The sequence below is a fragment of the Dreissena polymorpha genome, chromosome 1 (assembly GCF_020536995.1).
Source record: "Dreissena polymorpha isolate Duluth1 chromosome 1, UMN_Dpol_1.0, whole genome shotgun sequence".
NCBI classification, from domain to species: domain Eukaryota; kingdom Metazoa; phylum Mollusca; class Bivalvia; order Myida; family Dreissenidae; genus Dreissena; species Dreissena polymorpha.
In genome coordinates, this window is record NC_068355.1 from 159,923,162 (window position 1) to 159,941,868 (window position 18,707).

At 35.2% G+C, this 18,707-nt stretch overlaps 1 protein-coding gene across 1 annotated transcript; it reads left to right on the forward strand.

Moving 5' to 3' along the window:
- The first annotated feature begins 10,091 nt into the window (after positions 1-10,091).
- Positions 10,092-10,475, forward strand: LOC127861966 (uncharacterized). The gene has a single exon (XM_052400803.1). It carries the CDS (start codon positions 10,092-10,094, stop codon positions 10,473-10,475), a length of 384 nt encoding a protein of 127 aa, XP_052256763.1.
- The last annotated feature ends 8,232 nt before the right edge of the window (positions 10,476-18,707 follow it).

Sequence of the window (18,707 nt, forward strand, 5' to 3'; positions counted from 1 at the left end):
AAGTTGGAACAATGGAGCTTCGAACGAACAAACGCATTACACTAAGGTAAGTTTTTTAATTATGTTTCCAACTTTCAATTACTATTAAAAAGCGTTTTTATATAAACGTTAAAGTAATACTGGAAGACGAATTCTAAAGATCGATTTATATAAATATCATTTGATTACAAAGTTTGTTTTACGGTACATATTTCACGAATATATTTTATAAGTATACGTTAAACAAAGTAGAGCTCTAGGCACTTTTTCGTTATATATATATATATATATATATATATATATATATATATATATATATATATATATATATATATATATATATATATATATATGTAGTGGAGCTATCCTACTCACCCCGGCGTCGGCGTTAGCGTTAGCGTAAGCGTTGGAATGTTAAAGTTTGCGTACCACCTCAAATATTGTCTATGTCACTTGACATATTGCTTTTATATTTAGCATACTTCTTTACCAACATGACCCCAATCTATAAAGAAGAGCAGACAACTGTAACAAGCATTTTGTAAGAATTATGGCCCCTTTTTCCACTTTAAATATGCATATTATTGATAAATCTTTGTTAAAGTTTACGTACCACCGCAAATACTTTCTATGTCCCTTGACATATTGCTTTTATATTTTGCATACTTCTTTACCAACATAACTCCAATCGATAAACAGGAGCAGACAACTGTAACAAGCATTTTGTAAGAATTATGGCCCCTTTTCCACTTAGAATATGCATATTATTGATAAATCTTTATTAAAGTTTGCGTACCACCTCAAATGTTTTCTTTGTCCCTTGACATAAGGTTTCATATTTTGCATACTTCTTTACCAACATGACCCCAATCTATAAACAAGAGCAGACAACTGTAAAAAGAATTGTGTAAGAATAATGGCCCCTTTTTTCGCTTAGAATATGCATATTATTGGTTATTCTATGTTAAAGTTTGCGTACCACCTTAAATATTTTCTTTGTCCCTTGACATATTGCTTTCATATTTTGCATACTTCTTAACCAACATGACCCCAATCTATAAACAAGAGCAGACTACTGTAAACAACATTTTGTAAGAATTTTGGCCCCTTTTTCCGCTTAGAATATGCATATTATTAATAATTTTTTGTTAAAGTTTGCGTTAAACCTAAAATATTTTAATTGTCCCTTGACATGCTGCTTTCATATTTTGCATACTTCTTGACCAACATGACCCCAATCTATAAACAAGAGCAGACAACTGTAACAAGCATTTTGGAAGAATTATGGCCCTTTTTCCACTTAGTCACTTTGAATATTTTGTTAAATTTTGTGTTTACATCGACTTTACTTCTAAAGTATCAAGGCTATTGCTTTCAAACTTCAAATACTTTCTTACTATCATGAGGGTACTGCACCTGGCAAGTTGAATTTTACCTTGACCTTTGATCTTGAATCTGAAGGTCAAATTAATAAATTTTGATTAAATTGCCATAACTTCTTTTGTTAGGATCAGATTTGATTCATACTTTGACAAAACAACACTTACCTGATATACCACAATGGACTTCACCCAAACCATCCCACACGCACCACCCTAGAAATCCCCCCCCCCCCCAAAAAAAATGTTTTTGTTTTCCTTATTTTTTTGACATGTTAAAAAAAGCACCTTTTTTTCTTAAGACCGTACAACCATCCCACCAAAGCTATTGCTATCAAACTTGAAATACACTCTTATTAGTTTGTTTTATGTCTTTACAAATGTTCAATACATATGTTTTGTGGAAACCTGAACTCAGAATCGTCTATAATGTACCACTTCTTTAAAACATAAGCGATCAATATGTTTGGTTTAAACTTATTTATTACGACATAGTAACATATTCACAAGTTACATGACATTAACATATGATCAATATGTTTCAATTATGGTCCTCTTCCAGTTAGAATATGACTATAGTATCTTGACCTTATTGAATATGAACAATTTCCCCATGGTGGCTTACTTTATACTGTCAAGCACTTGAATAGTCGAGCGCGCTGTCTTCTGACAGCTCTTGTTGTTTTTCTCATCGACATTTCCATTTTAACATTTAGTAGCCAAAAGGGTCCAAGTTCCATTGATCTCGCAAGAACGTACTTCCAGAATTACGTTGATCCACCAGGTTTTGAAGTAAAAACCGTCAATTATGTCATAGGTACAAATATTTTTGTATATGGTTATGTTTAAAGTCGTTTAGAAATTATAAAAGAACATCGTAGCCCCTTTCCATTAAAAAGAAGAAAACAAATATAGACTATTGGGTTACTTAATACTGGGCAGAAGTATGGAAGTAGCATAAAGATTTATTGTTTATTTATGAATAAAACACTATTGGCGCCTATATCTAGCCTTCAATTATATGACCAAAATGATTATTAATATAAAATGTCTACAAATATAAATATTTCAGGCGAAGGAGTCTTTGCCACTAAGCCTTTTAAAAAAGGAGACTTTCTTTTCGAATACAAAGAGGATCTGATAACACGAGTAAAACATGCACGGCAATTAAAAAATAAGTATGAAAAGGAGGGTCAAGGCAGCTTCAATTACTTTTTTAAATACAGAGACAAATCTTGCTGGTAACTACAAATTATCTTTAATTTGCACATCAAACGTTTAAATCACGCCATTAAAAGAAGAATTATGTTTAGTTTTTTCACCATAATAATTAAATATGGCATGCGCGTTATTTTAGTTTAAAGCACCAGAAGTGTTTATTTAAATGTCTTATTCAGCATTGATGCTACCAACGATATATTTCATAAGGATCGAATGATAAATGATGCCGAAAATGGAGACGCAAAACAAAATTGTGTAATGAAAGTAGTTGAAATCAACCAAACTCCCCATCTATGCACTTTCGACGACAGAGACATTGCAATTGGCGAGGAACTCCGATATGATTATGGAGTACCAACACTTCCATGGAGAAAGGTACATTCTATTGTAAAGATGTCATCTGTGATGGATTTATCACTGATATTTATCACATTTTAAATTAGCTTTAAATGTCTTTTGAATTATTATTTTTATAAATATAGGCAATCAGTTTTATGATTACATTCATGTTCATTCATGCCTTATTCATTTTAAATACAGATATTCAAATATCTTTTTGCCGTGAATTTAAATGTTTAATCATTGAACGTCGTCAAGCTCTACTTTAATGCGGTCTGTCTGATAATGTGTATTTGTTATTTGAATTGTCAGAAATGCACGGAGCAAAATATGGGTATGTTTCACAGTGATTTGTTATTACTACACATGCATTAATACAAATGCGTTGTACTTAATGGTTTCATAACTAACGAACTTTCTAACACTGACTAGATTATGTGTAATACCAATTTTTATTGTTGTTTTGAATAGGCAACACAATGACTATCAGATCTACGGACAGCCAGGAACCAGGACAAACAACATCCATACACACGGAAGAAGTCAATGAGACGGTTTGTAATATTTCGCAAGGTCGAAGCTACTAAGGCGTATTTTCTGGTTGGTTTTGTCTTCAGTGAAATGGGCGTAATTTTGCCTTACTAAGGCGTATTTTCTGGTTAAATACCTTTTAGCCGTGAATTAAAATGGTTTATCATTGAACGTCGTCAAGCTCTACGTGAAATGCGTTCTGTCTGATAATGTGTATTTGTTTTTTTGCATTTTCAGAAATGTACGGAACAAAAAAGGGTATGTTTCACAGTGATTTTGTTATTACTACACATGCCTAAATACATATAATGAACATCATGAAATTATTGTAATTGTTGTACAAGGAATTAATGCCAATGTGTTGTACTAAATGGTTTCATGAATAGCGAACTTTTTAACTCTGACTAAATTATGTGTTATACCATTTTTATTGTTGTTTGGAATAGGCAACACATTGACTACTAGATCTACGGACAGCCAGGAACCAGGACAAACAACATCCGTACACATGGAAGAAGTCGATCAGACGGTTTGTAATATTTCACTATGTCGAAGCTACTAAGGCGTATTTTCTGGTTTGGTTTAGTCTTCAGTGAAATGGGCGTAATTTTGCCTTAAATTATATTGTGCCAATATTTATTCCGGGTGATGCTAATTGGTATTTGGGCTTAACATAACACGTACGTCGATGCTCATTATATTAACATGTTATAGCACACGTTATGCGAATTTTTAAAGAATAAAATATTGTTTACCAGTTGTAGTGACTATGAACTACTTGTCTTTCAAAATCTTCATATACACAAAGAATTTAGAATTTACACCTGTCAATGAAACTGGTGAGCATGTGTATTAACCACTGTAGTCTATAAACATCGACTTCATCATAATCACAAAAACGTTTATTATCGCTTATCCAAGAAGTGTAATATCATTAATTTTAATTTTCAGTATAAGACTTATACTCTGCCAATTACTGTGTATGAAACTTTGAGACATTAGGAAATTTAACTTGCGTGTTACATATGGACATTGGTTGATATTTTATCTTAACGACAAATATACAATAGCGTTTACTCGATATATTGCTATACGATACATTCTGACATGGGTAAGAAAAGATAGTTAATTTTATACCCACCACCGCACAATACATACAGGATTTACCGTGAACCACAGTCCGTTCACCAGTTCTTTTTTCTTCCAACACATTTGTCCAGAGAAGTACAATACCTTGCATACATTTTGTCTTATTAGTATCTGTAAAAAATATTCATTGTATACTTTTTCGAACTTTGATAACATGTTTGGAACAACCTGGTATATCTTATGACATGCTACGTCGGTGTATTCAGCCAATCTTTAAAAAAGTTATTGTTTGATTCATTAGGCAAAATAATGTTTCCAAATTTGTCGTGTGACATCGATGTCATTATTAGGTGCCGTAAGTACCTGGACGCTTTTGTCGTAATTTTGCTATGAAAAATTGTACTGAAGTATATATATTTAATATGAATATCTTACACATGGCAGTTAGCGACGTCATATGGTGTTTTATTATCCATGTACAGAAAAGGGTACTTCAAATACCAGGAGAACAAAACAAGCAGCCAAAAAGCAATGGAGTGAAAACGAAAAAGGAGCTGTTCACAGACACTTTGATCGTTTTTTGATAATGGGTAAATTACCAGGAAAAAAGAAATACCTGCATGTATTGAAAGTGAGAATGACCTTCACAACAGAAATTGGAAAAATGTCAAAGACTTTTGAAGAAATTTAATTGAAACAAAAAAGCGACGGGGACTTTTAACTTTAAAAAATATTACACATATAATGCACGTTTAGGAGAATACGTTAAAGGATGAAGTTGCCACATTTTTTGGTGTTTTCTTGTTCTATATACTCTTTTCGAAAACGATATATGTGTGCTTATTGTATTTGAATGATTTATTAATACGGTTCAGTGAAAAACGATATTTGTTCATAATCATATCGCCGAACAAATTAGGATTGGTATATAGCTCGGCCAAAGAGTGTTTCTTTGTACTTTCTATTACGAGTTTCTACGAGTTACTCACTATACAAGTTATTTTTTACCCTAAACTTGGTGAATATGAAAGAATATAGCAAACATGATAACAAATCAATCTAGAAGGCTAAACGTTCAGAGAAGGCACAAAAAAAATCAGTCGGATAAATGGAAACAAACATTTTGTTCAAGCATAACAAACAAACACGTTTAGATGTAATAAGATAAATGTAAATAACATAAAAAAACTACTGCTAAACTACTGCTACAATATGAAGAATACAAATGAATATTTTGTCAATTTTACAAAATTTGTTTTGAATGACAGGTGTCTGACTTGCAGTTGAGTACTTAATAGTTATCTTAAAGTAAAAATTTACCAAAATGTAAATTATTGCGTAAATAACGCACTAGAATTGATTAAATAGTTGTTAAATATTACAATAATTTCCTACACAGATGTTTGTGCATTTGTTTTGCGTGTAGATATTCACATTAACTATCAATTAACATATTTGCTGTGTGTACATAATTGGTATGTTTATATGTTTTTCATATAAAAATTGCTTGTTATGCATTTTTTCCCATGTTTTTAATTGAAGTGTATAATTCAACGACGATGAAAATTACTAAGATGCCAGATTTAGTTATGTTTTTGTCTCATTTATGGTTAAAGATCAATTAACATACCCATTTCCCAGACTAAGATATTGTTAAAACAATTTATCGCGTTTGCGACTGACCTCTTTTATGCATTCTAACACAAGCTATTTACTTGTTTTTTCGAATACTCTTCATATACACATACTTGAACAAGCTGTAGATTACCTAAAACAAAACATATTTGAAACATATATTTATATGTGATATGTAAATGCATGCACAAAGCTAATAATTAATCATGTTTATACACTTTGCGATATGATGCTATAATGTCGGTTGTTTTAAGTGATTAATCATTATGTTAACCATGTTTTCTGCCATCTGGAATGTAATTAAGTGTTTTGACATGTATGCGAAATTGATCTTGTTCGATTTGGTGCTGTATATTCAGAATTGAGTCACACTGTTATAATTTTCCTGTTGGTACATATTATTTTTAAGTTTGCACCAACAAGGGTCTAACAATTGATCCACATGTGCACTCCCAGTAAGTATATATACTATAATGTAAGTGATTTAAAATAATATTAAACTAGGTGTTTGATAAGTGTTTGCTTTGGTTCATATTTAATTATTAGTGTTTTTATATAATGATAATGCTGTCAAAGTCAGCGGTGATTATACGTGTATAACAACATTAATTATAACTTTTATATTGTTTTCAACAAATAATATATGGATGACACATCGGCATAACTTTTCAGTGCTTAAAATACACTCTTTCTATTATATTTTATGCAAAAATTAGGTACATAAGTTTGTTTACATAAAGGTAGTTTGAACAAAATACGTGAATTCAAATCTTAAAAAAGGTGTTTGGTTTGCAAGGGAAAACAAAGCGATTGCCAGTGACTATTTTCCTTAAAATATAATCTGTTATTTCGACAGGTAGAATTCAATGTAAGTTCATTATTAACGTTAACCCTTTTTTTGCATTCTCTACTCAAACAAGTGCATACATACTGTATTCTTTAATACAGCACATGTGTACTGGTATCACAGTTGTAGAATTGGAATGCATATATTATAACAATAAATACTGATCATTATTCAGATTGACCTACCGCCGTAGACTAAGTCACTGGCGCATCAAAATGCATTGTTATCAAGTCGTTTTGCTAGTTTACTAAACTATTTAGTTTCTCAGGCCTCGCCACATTCGTTGTGAAACGTTCATGATTGTTTAAAGTTACAGATTTTATTATTTTTGAAAATGCAATAAATGTATTTAAGACAATTTAAGTGAAGTGGAAGTTGCCATGCGTGTGAATGAATTTTCTGATGTTTACCTGTTTCAGGGGATTAAATGCATGAGTTATTTTATAATGTCAGAGTAAGGACATAGTAAATTTACACTACTCAATCTACATGCATATGGGCAGCTCTACTTTTAGGATAAAAACTTCATAGTACGTGAAAATCGTGAATGCTTTTTTCTGATGGAAAAAAGGAATTAAACAAATAAGCCGCCTCCCCCTCTCCTTCATTCGGTTTGACAAATAGCGTGGCCTGAAAAAACAACATTATTTTTTAGATTTAAGAACGAATTGTATTCATTTGTTGATTAATTGCACCATGATTGTTATGGTATAATGCAGCACTTGCATGCTCGTAGTCGGCTTATAGCTAATGAAGTCATAAATGTATTGTTTGATTAGCGTTATGTCTCTTATGCTTATTTTGATGTGAATAATATTTGAGTCAATCAAATAAGGCTTTTTTGTATAACTTATATAAGGTCATATGATAAACATATTTAATTTAAATATTGTTTCATACATATTCTTTTCAATTTTTGTACTAACTTAAATATTATCCATGAACGTAAACGCCATTGTCCTATTAACAACGGTACCATGATTACACACAATTACCCCTGTTGGTAAACGCAAATTCCCCATTGGACATTATTGAAGTTCCACGGTGATAGCGCGCTTAAGTTCCTCTCTTGGTTAACACAATACCCCTGTTGGCACACATTAAAGTTCCACGGTTGGTACGCACATAGTACCCCTGTTGGTATACACCGTTCCCCAGTTGGAACACATTGAAGTGCCACAGTTGGAACGCACTAAGTTCCCCTGTTGGTATACACCATTCCCCTGTTGGTACACATTGAAGTTCCACAGTTGGTACGCACTTAGTACCCCTGTTGGTATACACCGTTCCCCAGTTGGCACACATCGCAGTTCCTCATTTGGTACGCACATAATTCCCCGGTGTGCATGTAAAATTTTCTTTGATTTATTACCCTATTTATCATAATTTTTGTCAAAATCGTATTTTAGGTTCGAAATGTGCATAGTTCTTTATCTTATCCAGTTTTGAAACTTTAAATGTAAACGGACCAATACAAGAGACAGCCTAGTCTTTACAACTATGAAGAATGACACCATGTTAAGATATAGGTCTTAATTATCATTATAGGTCTTGCATAACTTGACTGTGACATTGGTAACGACACACATTTTCAAATGTTTGGGATTTGCGAGCCACTCACACTTGTAAGCCCTCACAAGTACGTATATAGTATACACTTCGCTCGTCTGTCAGCCTGTCCCGATTTTGTGCAGAGTATAGCTAAGGATGAATCGAAATGAATGACATTATCCTTCATATAACGACATAGGGTTTAACAGACACATTGGATGAGTAAAAGATAAGGATGGAAATACAATCATTGTAATAGAACAACAACTCGAGCGATGGACTGAACACTTCAATGAGGTATTGAACAGACCCACAGAATCCACCTGAAATACTGAAGCTGACCTGTCTATCAACTCTGGACCACCAACAAAAGCAGAAATTAAGAAAGCAATAAAACAGCTGAAAAATGGTAAGGCAACTGGGCCAGATGGAATCCGAGCATGGAATACGTTGTCATGTGCCATATTTTAGTATCTATGTCAGCTATGAAAGCGGACATAGAGTCATCGGATCAGATGTTCTACCCTTTATTCAGAACGATCTGGGAAGATGAGGAAATGCCAGAAGACTGGAAGGAATGATATCTTGTTAAAATACCGAAAAAATGAGATCTTGGTTATTGCGCCAACTATCGGGGAATTACTCTACTTTCCGTGCCAGATAAGGTATTCAATAGGATCATTTTGGATAGGATGAAGGATGAAGTGGACCTTCAACTAAGAGATTACCAGACAGGCTTTAGAAGAAACCGCTCATGCACAGAGCAGATTGTCACACTGCGCATTATATTTGAACAATCAATAGAGTGGAATTCACCTATATTATATACATACATTTTGTGGATTATGAAAAGGCATTTGACATCGTAGATAGAGCAACACTTTGAAAACTTCTTCCACATTATGGAATACCTACCAAAATAATAAATCTAATCAAAGCCTCCTACGAAGGAATTTCATGCAGGGTCATTCATGGAAACCAATTTACAGACAGCTTCCAGGTGAAGACCGGGGTCAAACAAGGGTGTCTCCTATCACCGTTTCTATTTCCACTAGCAATCAATTGGATTACGAAAACAAATACTTCCTTGGGAAGAAATAGAATCCAATGGACAATGTGGACGCAGCTAGAGGACCTAGATTTCGCGGACGACCAGGCACTCCTATCACACCAACACCAACAGATGCAAAACAAAACTTCGCAGCTGGAAACCTTTCTGCTCAGATAGGATTGAGCAAACACACATGTAAGACCAAGCTTCTTAAAATCAACACTACCAACAACAGCCCAATTACACTTGGAGGAAAGGAACTAGAGGAGGTTGAAGCTTTCACATACCCGGGTAGCATTGTGAACAAGAATGGTGGCACAGATACGGATGTCAAAGAAACGATCGGTAAGGCAAGAGCAGTCTTCCTCCAACTCAGAAATATATGGAACGCCAAAGCAATATCAACACACACTAAACTTAGGATCTTTAATTCAATTGTTAAATCAGTCTTATTATATGGATCGGAAACATGGAGGACAACAAAACCACCGCACCAAAGGTCCAAACCTTCATTAACAACTGCCTCAGACGAATTCTTAGGATACACTGGCCAAAAACCATCAGTAATGAGGACCTGTGGCAACAAATTAAGCAGGGACCTATAGACATACAAATCAATAAAAGACGATGGGGCTGGATAGGTCATACACTCCGGAAACCAGCCACCAGTATTACCAGGAAGGCCCTAAGTTGGAACCCACAGGGCAAGTGTAAGAGAAGAAGGCCCAAGAACTCTTGGAGGCGGGACCTGATTGAAGACATTGGGATACTAGGCTTCAACTGGGTAGAAATTGAAAACAATAGCACAGGACCGGAGACGTCGGAGAGCAGTTGTTGGTGGCCTATGCCCTGATAGGGTGTAAAGGTCTGAGTAAGTAAGGTTTCGTGGTCTGATTGCAGACAACGTAACCACAACCACAAACAAGTCAAACAAGCCACACAGTGATTTTGGCCAACGGAAACGGCCTTGAATTTTTTTTCAATTTTCCTTAATGATGTAATGATGGTGTGATTTATACAAACTGTATTGCATCAGTGGTCAAATACTATACTGTGTTATTTAATAGCAACAGTAAATAAATGTTTAACTTTTCCTCAGCAAAATTAGACACAACTATCCAATTAGAACCACAATCACTTTCTATATTATTCTATATAAAATACAATAGTTTATGAAACAGAATGATTTCACTATATCGACGATTTGGCATAAACTGCGATCAGTATTCAGCAAACATGCCCGTATCGGTCTGATGATGGCTGTATCATTGCAGTACAATAATAATATAGGATATAATAAATCCAACTTGTCAAGGTAAACTTTAACATACAATCCTTTTTCTTTAATGCCTTTTCTAATTCTCCCTTCTAAGCACATGGCGTGGTATTTATACAATAATTTCCCGCCAACTAACTTACATCTCATGAAAAGCAAGATAAGCATGAATAACATGAAAAGTACTATATGGAGCAATATAACATAGTAAAATTTTCCCGCCTAAATATGATTTTACCGCCAAAATAAATAGGTCAAAGACGGAGCAAAGACATATAATCTGTTGTTACATAACAGGCGGAGCAAAGTGTCTATTTACATATCAGACGGAGCAAATTTATATAACACTATCAATGTTTCATATATACAAAATCGTGGCATTCACGACATTCCCGCCGACAAAATGAACACATATTTTAAACAAATGTAAAATGATACTTTCATTAAATATACACAGTATTACAATTTAACAAGCCCATTTCTTCTTTACCTTACACTACGTCTTTTAGCATAAATTGTCTCATGGAAGTCCTATTCAACATTGAAAATAAATCACATTTCACTAGTTTATTTTCTATTTTCATAGTCAAAGAGTTTCTTGATTTTACTTGTAGCATAGTTTGCTGATTGTCTTTGAGATCGTGGTCTTTGAATCACATTGTCTGGTTATCCGGAATAATGTTGTTGTTGTCGCTCAATTTGCTATTAGAACCACTGCATTCCAACGGGTACAACAGGTTCAACGGTCTTCCAATAACAGTTTTTGACGGCAATTCCACGTCCGCTTATCGAACACTACCGTCCCTGCTTTTAACCAGATTTACGACTCGACCAAGTTTCCAGCTCCCTCTAGCCACATTATCTTTGATCTGAACAATATCACCTACACTTGGACTAGACTTGGACAACACTTTTCCTGCTTTCAGTTGTGTTTGATTACGTTCTCTCAAGCTAGTAAGGTATTCCTCGCGCCAAATCCGCCAGAACTCATTGAATGTCTTTTGTCCAATTTAGTTTTCGATCTTTCACTAAGGTTGTTATCCTCATCCTGACATTCTGAATCTAGTTCTGGAATTCCAGTTATTGGGTTTAGAGTCACAAAATGGTTTGGAGAGAGGGGAATATTTGAATTTACGTCATCTTCCACATACACTAATGGTCGAGAATTCACTGTTGATTCAACTTCCTTGATGAGGGTTTGTAACTGAATCATTGTTAACAATCGTCTACCAATTGACTCGCGCATTGAACGTTTCACAACTCCCACTAGTCTTTCATAGAACCCGCCCATCCATGGCGCAAGTTCCACAATGAATTTCCAGTTTATACCATTTGTTGACACATACGAATGAACATCATCACTTTGAATCACATTATTCCAAACATCTTCGATGACTTGTTTTGAAAGCTTAAATTGTGCTGCGTTATCACTCAACACTTCTGAGGGTACACCACGTTGTGACACAAACCGTCTAAATCCAAGAAGAAACTCCTTTGAAGTCATATCCTGAATAATCTCTAAGTGAATAGCACGTGTTGTCATGCACGTAAACAAACATATCCAAACTTTTTTTAATTCCTCACTGCTCTTTATCTGTAGTGGACCAAGATAATCGAGTCCTGTTTTCGAGAATGCTGGATATTCGTTCACTCTTGCACTTGGGAGATCTGGCATTGGAGGCATCCTGAAAGGACCTCCCTCAAAACGAGTGCATACTTTACATGATCTTAAAGTTGTTTTCACTGCAGAACGACCATGTGGTATCCATAATTTTTGTCTCGTTTTGGCTAAAGTTTGGGAAACTCCTGAATGCAAACACTCTTTGTGATTTTGTTCTATAACTTACTTAGTTAAACGTTCTCTGTGTGGTAGAAGTAGTGGGCGTCTCGCTCCTTCAACCATACTCGAATTGTCAAGTCTTCCTCTGCACCGAATTATATCATTATCATCAATATACAATCCCAGTTGCTTCTGTAACTGAGTAGATTTCTTCGCAAGTATCTCACTATAGTCTTTGTGTTAATGTTTCCTTTGTATGTAACGTATCCACATGTGTTCCGCTTCTTGAATATCTTCACTTTTAATTTGTCTACTTTTGCACTGGACTTTCCTAAGTTTCCGTATGAATAATAACACAAGCGCCGTAACCTTCAACATTTTTCCTAAGGAAGAATATCTCTCGATATCAATTCCGAATGGTGGATCGTCTTTTACTGGAACAACACTGACATCCGTCAATACGCAATACTCACTGTTGCTACTTTGTTCCTTGTTTGACAAATCACACATTCCAAATTAACTCTCAAGCTTCCATTCGCCTGAATTTTTACTGAACAACGTAGGTCCTTTCCACCACAGTTTGTTCTCACTTAAATCTTTCGCACTTGATCCCCGAGTAGCAACATCAGCAGGATTTTATTTCGTATTTATGTATCGAATATGTACATGTCCATGCTTTCTAATCTCCTCAACTCTATTTTTCACCAATACAGGCAAACTTTTGTCACTTTTTATCCATGCAATTGCAACCTGAGAATCACTCCACAAATATTCTTCCGAAACATGCAGCTTTAATTGACTCTTCACGAATTGTAAATATTTGACTCCAATTAACACAGCCATTAGCTCCAATCTTGGTATTGTTATTTCTTTCACAGGAGCAAGGCGTGTCTTCGCAAACACTAAATCCGTCTTGGACGAATTTGCTTTTTTCTGATGAAGGTAAACTGCTGCCGAATATGAGCATTTTGATGCATCACAGAAACACAGCAATATGTAACTAACATCCGTGTAATCAATTGATATATTTCTTTCAATTTTGAAGTCACTTATGTTCTCAAGATCCTTTTTGAGCTCTTTCCATTGATTCTTAATCACAATATCTTCAATCTCCTCATCCCACTCTACACCTGTTTTCCACAATTCTTGAATGAGCAGCTTTCCTCGCAATAGTACAGGTAAAAACAATCCTATGGGATCAAAAACAGCAGCGACTGTCTTAAGAACATTCCTCTTTGTTATTGGTACATCTTTCTTTTCTTATTTTCTGTAACGACAAGGTATCAGTCTTATGATTCCATGTATGACCTAAAACTTGTGTTTCTTTCAACTCCGCTAGGTCAGAAGATGGTATACTTTCATTCACCAAATCACTGTTAGATAACCATTCCCTTAAATTCATCGATTCTTCATTGAACATACGCTTTGCCTTTTGATAGATCTCAATGCCTTATTTGTCTCTGCTTGCTCCAGTTATGATATCATCTACATAAATATCATGTTTTAATTGCCCCGCAATAGGTGTTCCATATGAGTCAAGGTGTGTTTCAACTGTTGCTCCCAATAAGAATGGCCTAGAAACTATCCCAAAAGGAACACGACAGAATCTGTACACTTCCAAGCTGTCATATCCAACACTTGGGTCATGAACATCCTTAACCCAGAAGAATCGTGTAACATCGCGTTCAGATGGCTGCAGACCAATCTGCAAAAATGCCTTCTCAATGTCTGAAACTAAGGCTACCTTGTGCAGACGGAATCTCATGAGAAGACCGCACAAGCAAAACCGGTCCTCTATAAAGACATTCGTTCAAACTTTTACTTTCCTTTGACACTTTTGCAGAAGCATCATATACAATTTTGAGTTTTGTTGTAGTCTTATTTGGATTCACAACACCATGATGCGGTATGTAATAAATGCGTTCACATGATTTATTTTCAGGCACTTTTTCAATGATCCCGTTTAGAAGTTGCTCCTGAATGATAGAATTATACTTGTTTAACAACTCCGGCTTGCTTCGCAACTTCTTCAGACATGATTTAAGTCTACCAAATGCCAGTTGTTTATTGCTTGGTAAATCTGAATCTTCTTCCTTCCATGGTCAAGTAACTTGATATCTTCCATCTTCGACTATAACTTCATCTTTGAATTTTTTCATCACAATTTCATCATCAAGCACGTCTTCATATTCATTTTTCACTCCAATGGATTCAATGCTCCAAAAGTCCTCTAAGTCCACTTTAGTCTGAACAACACTATCAACTGTTTGGAGTACATGTGTGTTATCAAGCTGACTCCCAAATGTAAGAATCAGGAAGTTTTCCTCATCATCACTTTCACTTGTACTTTTGGTTCTCCCGCTTAAAATCCATCAAAACTTTGAATTTAGAAGGTATAATCCTTCTGACACTTTCATTTTTTGCGAATGCACTATATCTAGATAATAATCATTTCCAATCAATATCATTAGCAGACGATTCTGTGTCATTCGGTAGAGTATCTGCTAGATCTAATGTTTCCACAAATACACAGAAATAATGGTGAAGGGATGGTTCTAGCGTCTTTCTTTGCACATTACCACTGATAACTGGCACAACGTTTGAACTTATTTTCATGTATTTTCCACTCTTCAACTTCAGATTAAATGAAGTCATATCTGTCTTTATTGTCTTAGCTTGACTTCCACCAAATGTGAATAATTTCAATTCCTCCGTTCCTTCGCACTTTAGACCAAGACTATCTGCTAAATCTTTTGTGATATATGTACGTTGTGACCCACAGTCTAGGAGAAGCCTTGTTCTTACTGAAGAATTTGTTTCCGGATTTTGAATTTCAGTATTTGCAGTTTGCATGAAAACTGTCTCTCCGTGTGAAACCATCATACCTTCTTGCTTTGTGTCCCCATTTGGACTTTCACTTATATTTTCATCAAATTGAACATGAGCTTGTTCCTTCACACTATTATCACCAAATCGTTTTGGACACAAACTTCTGTGATGTTTATTATACACACTACAGTAGACACACGCCTTATTTGATTTGCATTCTGTTATGACATGTCCACTTTTCAGAAACCTATAACAATGTCCTTTGATCTTTTGTTTTCTTTCATGAATTGTCTTATACTGCGGACACTGATCACTCCAATGTGAATTATCACAAAAATGACACGATGGTGTTAGCTGTTTGTTTTGGGTATTAGCGCGTGCTCCTTTGACGTTTGTAACGAATGATGATGAGCTTCGATGATTGACTATGGTTTGTGAGTTTCCATAAGCTGCTCTCGGATTGTTCAATGGTGTATTGCTTCTACTTCCTTTCCTTTGAATATCGAATTCTCGTTCATTTGAAACATAGTTTTCCTTGATATTTTGGTTGGATTTTTCACAAGCACATATGTAATTTCTCAAATGTGTTCGAAGAGATTTGACCTCCCATTCAACATCAGCTCCCTTGCTTATTTCAAGTTGACGGGGCACACCTTCTGGAAGCTTTGTTGTTATCATTGAAACGAACAAATTCTGGTTCACATTTTCACCTAACACTTCAAGACGTCGTAGATGTTTTTCAAATTTATCCATGAATGATCTCAAACTCTCCACTTTATAGGAAGGTGCTTGGATACTCAACATTTCCTTGTAATGAATATCAATGATTTCCTGTCCTTTTCCAAATCGTTCTTGTAACAGTTTCACAGCAACCTTGTAGTTTGCTCCTGATCTTGCTAGGCCAGCAATAGCACGCTTAGCGTCACCGCCAATTTTACTCTGTAGATAACTGAACTTTTCTATGCCCGATAGCTTTTCGTTTCTATGGATGGTACACTCAAAGGCGTCCCAGAATTCGCACCAATGTAATTTGTTTCCATAAAACATATTCAAATCTAGTTTAGGAAGTTTAACTAAAGATTCAGTCTGTTCCTCTTTGTCTCGTTTCTCCACATACTTTATGAATTCTTGTTGATGGTGTATTTGAATATTCATCATATCTTTCATTTGTTCTTGTACATTCACTAGCCTCTCATTTTCCGAAGGAGTAAGTTTTCCGTCTGCTTGATCAATAACTGATTTATTCTTGAGAATCATCATCTTTTCAACAAATTCTTCTAATTCCATAACACTGTCTGAAGCTTCAGAACACAACTTCATATCCACATATCCACATCTGCAACTTGTTCCAATTCTTAGAGTTTTCAGGCTGGGCCTCTGCTATAGCACAAGCAAGCTTTTCAGACTGAAGTTCGAATTTATCGCTATACATTTTCAACATTTTGATACACTTCTCTGAATTTGAAAGTAATCTTTCAATATCACTTTCATCCAAATCAGAACTGATAATCTCCGCACAATAATTAATTTTCTCTGTGTATTTCTGTAGCGAGTTCTTACACCTTTCACGTATGGTAGAGAAGCCATGTCTCTTGATGTAATGAAAATAATAATCAAGTAACACTTACTCTTTTCAGGAAATAAACAATCCAACAATCCGTTTTATTCAAACACAATATTTCCGAAACACTTTTTCTTTCAGTAAAATAAAGACGTTTTAAACACTTTCCTTTCGTACAGCACGAGAATCAAAATCCGGTTCACGGGACCATTCAATGTGGTGAACTTTCTTTACTTTAGCCACATTGACCTTCAAATAAGTAAACACAAGATACTGGTTCAACTTTCAATCACTTTTAATTTCCAGTTCTTGATTCTCAACAAATCATTTTTCTTTTACATAAGTTCACTTTTCTTGTTTTACACTTTTTTAATATAATAAATCCAACTTTTCAAGGTTAACTTTAACATACAATCCTTTTTCTTGAATGCCTTTTCTAATTCTCCCCTCTAAGCACATGGCGTGGTATTTATACAATAATTTCCCGCAAACTAACTAACATCTCATGAAAAGCAAGATAAGCATGAATAACATGAAAAGTACTATAGGGAGTAATATAACATAGTACAATTTTCCCGCCTAAGTATGATTTTACCGCCAAAATAAATAGGTCAAAGACGGAGCAAAGACTATGTATACGACTGTATTCATACTACGTATACGACTGTAGGCATAGTACTTATACGACTGTAGGCATACCACGTATACGACTGTAGGCATACTACGTACACGACTTTATTCATACTACGTATACGACTGTAGGCATTGGAAACATAATGGCAAACGTTTGAATACATTGGTCATGACGGATTGATCGGAGAATGGAGTGGGGTAGGGTCTCGTGTGAAAGTCGGTTTGCACATGCGAGCCTTGTTCTATGAAAAGTGGGCTTAATGCATGTGCGTAAAGTGTCAACACAGAATAGCATGAGAAGTCTTAACACGCATATAATGGACGACACGTTTAGCTTTTATGTATTGTTTCGTGTAAAGGAAGTCTGTACCAAACACAAATTCAGATTATAAGGAAAGAGTCTTCCCTGATCAGCCTGTGTCAACTGATCAGGCTAATCTGAGATGTAACTTTACGCACAGGCATTAAGCTTAGATTTTCCAAAACGAGGCACATTTTAATACGTCTTAACCCTTTCCCGCTCAGAAGCACACTGAAAATTGATATGTGCAAACAGCATAAAACCAGAACAGCTTGCGAGTAACTCGCAGTATGTTCATGTTTTATGCTGTTTGCTGCTCATCAGTATCTAAGGGTTGGCAATGAAACCTTTAAAAATTTGAATCTAGTAAGAAAGGTCTTTAATTAAATTTAACTTTCTGAGGCACTACAAATGCGTCGAAATACGTATGTGAATGGTAAAGGGTTAAGCACTTCCTTCTTTGTAGACCATGGGGTATTAGTGCCATGTAACCCAGCAGAGGGTTTCTTGGATCCAGAGAGATGCATTTTTATGTATGTATTTCTTTTGACCTTGCAGTCAAGGATAACCCATGAAAGTGCAAGCTCTTATTTCCAATGGGGTGCTTTGTTTATTGCTGAAGAGACAGCAAGCAGAAGAGACGGTATTGAGATACAAGGATTCCGGTTGCGATATCCTAGCTCTTTACGAATAGATTCCTTGGTG